Here is a 6,985-nt window from a genome sequence, read left to right on the forward strand (position 1 = left end):
ATGTCATCCACAACATGACTGTCAATTCAAACGAAGTATAAAGAGACAGCAATACACAAGGAAAACACACTTACACTTAACTACAGCAGTCTTCAAAACACAAGGACAGACTTACATATGGCTACAGCAGTGATCAGAACACACGGGCAGACATACACGTAACTACAACAGTCAAACAGAAATTTGCACACATCGGCTTCCTTATTTTAGTTGTCAAGGACGAGAAAATAGTAAGTCTAAATAGAGAATAATTCAAGTCTCATAACACAAAATAGGTCTTCGAAGCAGTTTAATTGTCTTTTTATAAAATGGGCATTATATAGTCAGGTGAACCCGAGGTAAAGACTTGAATGTCGAATAAAGTTTAGTGCCTATCGTCCCAGGGTCCCGAAGGTAACTCAGTCTCAGGCTCTGTTTTGTCCTGGCACACACCAGAGCCGTAGTTTTTGTAGTGCTTGCAGCTGCAGCTGGTAGGGAGTCTCCATTTTACGTATCGCGCTGTCGACACGCCACTTTGATCTGTACAAACCGACCAAAAGTATTGGTCGCGCCACTCAGGAACACATCGATACCACCAGTAAGACTGGCTTTTGTCGCTCAAACTGCAGTAGCGTCTGTAAACAACGACGTTGTGTTGAAAATTGTGATAATTCTGTTTATTAATAACAAATAATACCTTCAATCCGATATATATATATATATATATATATATATATATATATATATATATATATATATATATATATATATATATATATATATATAACATTAGTGATTCTGGTCACACAATCGCGAGATTCCACAATAACATTTTTTCAAACAATTTGGACATCTTAACTTTACCAAAGGGACATAATGTTATTGAATCTTAATGTACCTGTTTATTAACTTTCTTCCCTAAATAGATGTATTTACTTGGTAAATATCTAATGAAAAGATGGCAGGAAACGATATCACTTTTATATGTCTCGAAGAAAATGATTTTAGCATAGATCTGTGTGTCTCCTGTGACAGAAATAAAAATTCCATTCATTGTCCGTTTGCTGCGGTTACTTACGTTTAGCAAAAGTGGTATTTAGTAAAACCTAAACACCTTTAACAACCCATCCTCTTTGTACCAATAATCGTTTAAACAATATTGATCAATTACAATTGTAATAGGGACTTCTGCCCGTTTTATATTTATTGAGTCACTACAAAATGCATCAAATGCACTTAGCTCAGAAAAGCTAAGAATATTAAAGCAACGGTGAGACGAAAATAAACATGTGAGTGTTCTAAAGATATCTTAAACAATAACTGACACATGATGTGCAAGGGAGTAACCACAGACAGATGCAATGTGCTAAATTCGACAATTAAGTTTTAGCTACGTTAACAGTTTAGAAAATTAAAATGAAAGTAGAATTGATGATATCAAGAGATAATTCTTTTCTGGTTTCGGCTAGAAAACAAGTTTCGTAAAAGCTAGTCGTGTCGAAGAATAACATTTAAGAGGACAAAATTGTTAATTCTTTCACTTCAATCATAAAAACGTATACTAAAATGTTTCTGAAAAGATGCAGATTTAGGTATTACCCTGTATGAGTTGAAGTTTGAAGAAGCATATGTTAAAAATTATGAAGAAATAAACATTACGTATCAAAGCAAGTTCTTGGTGTAGGTAGAACATCATGTGGACAAACTAATCATTAAACGAGTGTCAGTCGGTTATTAAAAACCCCCACAAAACACCTGAAACAGACTGAAACGATCTTATCTGTGTATGATTATCAGTAAAGACAAAACGATCTATACACAAAACCGACAGAGAGACAGGTGGAGTCAAGGGCAGACTTAGGCAGAAGAGTGATAGAAGGAAGGAGCGATAGAGTGAGGTAAAATATGTGAAAAAGAAATATAGAATCTGATTGATACACAAAAGGCATTTAGGCTGCGTACACTTACGTTTTGCACCACGTCATGTAGATTGGCTGTAGCGAGAAACACTTGAGGCTCTTATGGTTGAAGAACCACGATTTGAAAGGTAACACGTACCGGTAAGTCGGACACACGTCGTGGAAGTAGTCTTCCTGTCCGAAAACGTCGCTACAACATCATATTAATCATTATAAGGTACTTTTTAAAAACATTAGATATACTGCTAACATTTTTCTTTAAAGACAATGCAAAATTGAAGCCAATTAAACTATAAAAAGGACAAATTTATGATGCACAGAATATGGAACACGAGTAGTTAGTGTAATGGTGGATGAAATGCAGCTATTGTGACATCTGGTTCGCTAACTTATCGCTACAAGCTGGACATCACCTGTCTGCTGTTTTCCTTTGACGCGCTTTTCCTAAATGTTATGGCAATTTTTATATATGGGTAGAAACAATTTAAAACATTTTCTATTATTATTATTATTATTATTATTATTGCCGTGATATTGATAATAGTGACTGTATAACCTTAGCGTGTCCACCGTCTCAGTTTGCGCGGCCCTGATAGATGTCTGAAGTTCCTGGGGTATCCTGGATATCACTTCAGTTATCTTGGCTCTGGAAACACAGTGTTAAAGATACATAGCTTTAACATGATCCTTACACATATATTTCTAGCAGATGAAATCATTTGCTTTGCTCTGATAATGACCCTATTTATGTTTAAAAATACTCCAAATCACTTGAAACAATGCTTAAAATTGAAGAAAAATTACTGTTACAATGCCTTTCAAGACATCATATCTATCAAAGCGCAAGGCATGACTATAAAATAATTGTTTGCATAGATGAAAGTGAAGGTGTTTCGGAACAAGAAATGAGTAATTCTTCAAATTGTCTATTGAAACTATTAAAATTGCATTTTGTGACTTTTTCAGTCATAATTAATCAAAGCATTGTAGCAGCATAAACAAGTAACTATTACATTTTTATCGGCAATAATTGTGACCATAAAGACATTTCATCCTCTCACTTGGGCAAACACTGCTGCTGGTTGTGAAGATTGGAGAAAATATTAAATTGAAATTACGTAAAATCTGACTAATATCGAGCGAGAATGATATGTATGTATGTACGTAATATGTATGTATGTATGTATGCATTCATGCATCAATTAATTAATAGATAAAGTTTAACGGCACATCAGTACAGTATTCTCCAAAAAAAACTTCTTAACAAAACTAAAGTCAAACACCTTGCACAAAGTGTCTGGAAAACTAACCGCCTGGGATCAAAAGTGAATATTTACCCTGACAGAAAATAAATTGTGAACATGTTGCAAAAACTCCAGCTAGAAACATATAAAACAAATATAAAAGCAATGACGGATAAAATCTTTAAACATCAAGGTCAACGTATTTCCTTCGCAAACCCTGATAGTTTGGTATGTGCAAGACACTCTAAAATGGATGATGGCCATAGGAAAGGCACAATATATGCCGGAAGGCACAATATATCTACATGCCCTGACTTGAAAGCAGATTATGAAGAGGAAAAGGACCATCGAATATCGCTAAAAGAGCACGTTAATAAGAAAGTGCTTAACTATTCGTACTTACTCTGGATACGTAGTGCTGGCATCAGCTGGAACAAATTTTGCTAAGAGAAGCACGTCCTCTGGTATGGTATCAGTACACTGCTGGGCTGATACTTTAGGACAATTTAGTAGAGAGATCAACACCACAAGGAAACGCTGATATAATAATAATAATAATAATAATATTATTATTATTATACATACATACATACATACATACATACATACATACATACATACATACATACATACATACATACATACATACTTTATTTCTATATTAAAGAGAATCACAAGTTTCAACATTGACTTACGAATGAGGATATAGGAAAAGTTTCTAAGTATAAGACTCTTGTGATCTGAGTTTATTTGGTTTTTTCTAAACTTGGTTGATTTTTCACGTCTCACCTGTTTGATCAACAACAGTAACACGCAGCCAAGTAACTAAGTAGCTTACCAGCCTGTAAATAAACTAAAACTCTTTATACAAAGAAACACAGAAACAAAGAAAGAAAGCTGTAAATACAGAATGATGTACATTAACGGAAATCAAATATTCTACAACTATGCTCAATCGCAAATAGAAAGTAAAAATCATTTATGTAAATGAGAACAATCTTAAAACGTGCAAAATAATGCTTTGTTTTTCTACTTGGAGACATCATGACTTACTAGATGTAGTGCAGAGATCATCTTTCATCTCTCTTCTCTGACTTTCGTATCTTCAGTATGATTCTTGAAATTCTGTTGCGATTATGATCCTATCGTGCGTTTTAATACACACCGGAAATATATTGGGTGGGATGTCATTTATCGCATCGACATATCTGATTGGTCTACATTCGTTATCGTTAAATCGAATCGGTCACTCATTTTGATCATCTGAATTTCTTCATGTTGAGATAAGAAAATATGGTTGTGACGTAACTTGGTTAAGTCCTGGTCATTGCCGGGGGTAAAATAATAGATTATATTACTGTTGACGCAACTACTAATTTTTTCGTTATTAATAGTGTAAATACACGTGTTCAAAGCAAGTCAGTCGCATACGATCAAATCATACCCATAAACGCTGCAAACAATTGGGGATGGGTGAGGGGGTAAAGTTTCATAAAATAAAGAAAATTGCAGATGATGAGACAAAAATGCAATAATATTTGTAAGCAAGCTGATTTCCATCAGGAGATTAGATGAACTGAACTATATGGTTATCTGCCGAAAACGGCAATGGGAATTGCCTAAACATGTAAAATTACACTCAAAGGATAGCAACATTTAGGATGCGTAGAAGGCTGCCGGTAAATTTGGGAGATTAATTGTCTGACCAATTTACGGGTTTGAAACAAAATTTAAAATAATAACGGCTGATAGTTGATCGGTAACAGCAAATTTTTAGCAAAGCCTAATTTTCATCAGATTGTTATGTATATTTAATTTGCATTGTTTGTCAGTGTTTTTATTTTTTTTTAAATTTTATTATATGCTATGGTAATTTGTATTTTGGATTTCACATACACAAACATATATATATCTAAAAAATACAAATCGTATGGCGAATGACAGTCCTTTCAATTGCACTGGATCCAGCAAGGGATCACGTGTGTCAGGGACTGATTAAGATAAATACAATAAACTGACAACGAACAGTGCGAAACTATACCTAAATAGCATGTAAAGTTTGCAAACACAACGGTTTTTGTGTTTTATTTGTTTGTCTTGGCTATGTTTTGTATTTGCCTTTGATAAAGACTCATTAAGAGTCGAAAGCGCTCAGGCTAGTTAGATACTAAGTTTGCACTGTTGCAATGTTCATTGTCTGTTTATTGTATTTATATATCTGTCTGTGCGCCGTCAATTACCAATTTACGGGGCCTGGTGTCATGATAATGTGACTGGGTGGGATATCATGCTACATGTCTGCTGCATAATGCCTCAGTGCTACACATCGCTATAAACTGTCACACTGCAGACATCGTAGCGATATGACTGAAAAAGTGTTAAAGCTACGTTAAAAATCCAAATCACACACACAGACACACACACACACACACACACACATTTACGGCTTCGAAACCTTTACTGATGAATCATACGAATGTGAAACAAGAAAAAGAAAAAAACATACAAGTGTGAAGTTATTGTTTCGTAGTTAGTTGCGGTAATTTGAGCGTTAAAGTACTCTTCACTTTACAGTACCCTGCACGTTAAAGTACTCTTCACTTTACAGCAACCGTTGTCTTGAGATCATTGGAAACAGAAGAACAAATGAACCTCAAGCAACAATCATGCAGGTATTTGATTTGCTTAGTAATGAGATTCATGGTGAGTTACATAATACCACCAATGAATGTAACATTTTAAGAATTGTAATATGTCTTAAGAAAAAGGGGCAATATTCCAATCTAAATGCTATATTTAACATTTGACATCGTTCTTTCTTTATAGCTCTTTTATATTTGAAAGGAATACATATAATCTTGAGTTTTCTTATGCGTGTTAAGATTTATCCACTGAGATCATTTCATCGCACTGCTTATGTCACCAAATATTTTACTATCGCATCACAGAAATTTCACTGTCCGGCTGAACAATATCGTAGTACTGCTGATAATGTATAGCTGTTTCGTATTTTTCTGTGTGCTGGAGATGGCTATGGAGTTAGTGGGTGACCAAACAGACATGTTCTGTACAGAATGCAGCGTATATAATTTCATATCTCTGCAACTTCAAAAGCTAAGGTGTTATATTTCGGAACAAAATAATTTTTGGTAAAATTCTGAAACACCTGTCAATGATCATAAGTTTATTTTCTCAAGGTAACAAGTAAACATTAATATTTTAAAGGAGAAACACACACATACACACACACACACATACAGAGAGATACTCGAATTAGTACGTTAAGAATTCTTTATGTTTCAGAGAAGGCAATGAATATTTTGCAAAACATAAACTTCTTGCAATAAATTACAACCGGAAGAAAGGACTTCACAATGATACAGTGAATGAAATATTGGACTACGTACACTAACCTTCTGACATACGGGGAGCTGAACGACACATACAAAAATTATTATTACTGAAATTTTAATTTATGCGCAACGTAAAACTAGCACTTTGTTTTGTAGACTTATTTTGAGTGCTATTACGAGTTAAAATGCTTGTGCACAAGTGAAATATTTAAAAAGACGAGTAAACACTAAAAGTAGCTTTGCAGACCATGGTACCATTCCTACGAAACGGAGGCGTCAGTTTTAAATGGACAGAGCGGATAATTGAAAATAAGTCAATATAAAGAAAAACAGTCTGTCGCATACTTAACGCAGAAATCCAGTGAATATTGCATTACCCAAAGGTTCAAACTTTGTACATAGGGGAAATCCATTGATTTGTTACTTTAAATATCATTTCATGATTGACAAAATTACGAAAGAAACTTAAGATTATTACAGCATGTCATTA

At 34.2% G+C, this 6,985-nt stretch overlaps 1 protein-coding gene and 1 long non-coding RNA gene across 2 annotated transcripts; both read right to left on the bottom strand.

Moving 5' to 3' along the window:
* Positions 1-272: 272 nt before the first annotated feature.
* Positions 273-2,082, bottom strand: LOC149780806 (uncharacterized). Its single transcript, XR_016414910.1, has 2 exons — positions 1,948-2,082; positions 273-614 (listed from the first exon to the last, which is right to left on the bottom strand). It is a non-coding gene; the product is annotated as an uncharacterized LOC149780806 (long non-coding RNA).
* A 6-nt stretch (positions 2,083-2,088) lies between these two features.
* Positions 2,089-4,257, bottom strand: LOC149780807 (uncharacterized). The gene is made up of 4 exons (XM_089936234.1): positions 4,196-4,257; positions 3,546-3,679; positions 2,455-2,544; positions 2,089-2,188 (listed from the first exon to the last, which is right to left on the bottom strand). The coding sequence occupies exons 1-4, from the start codon at positions 4,214-4,216 to the stop codon at positions 2,089-2,091; spliced, it is 345 nt and encodes a 114-aa protein (XP_089792360.1). The 5' UTR covers positions 4,217-4,257.
* Between the last annotated feature and the right edge of the window lie 2,728 nt (positions 4,258-6,985).

The sequence above is a fragment of the Sinohyriopsis cumingii genome, chromosome 16 (genome assembly GCF_028554795.1).
Source record: "Sinohyriopsis cumingii isolate HCF-2022 chromosome 16, ASM2855479v2, whole genome shotgun sequence".
In the NCBI taxonomy this organism is placed as follows: domain Eukaryota; kingdom Metazoa; phylum Mollusca; class Bivalvia; order Unionida; family Unionidae; genus Sinohyriopsis; species Sinohyriopsis cumingii.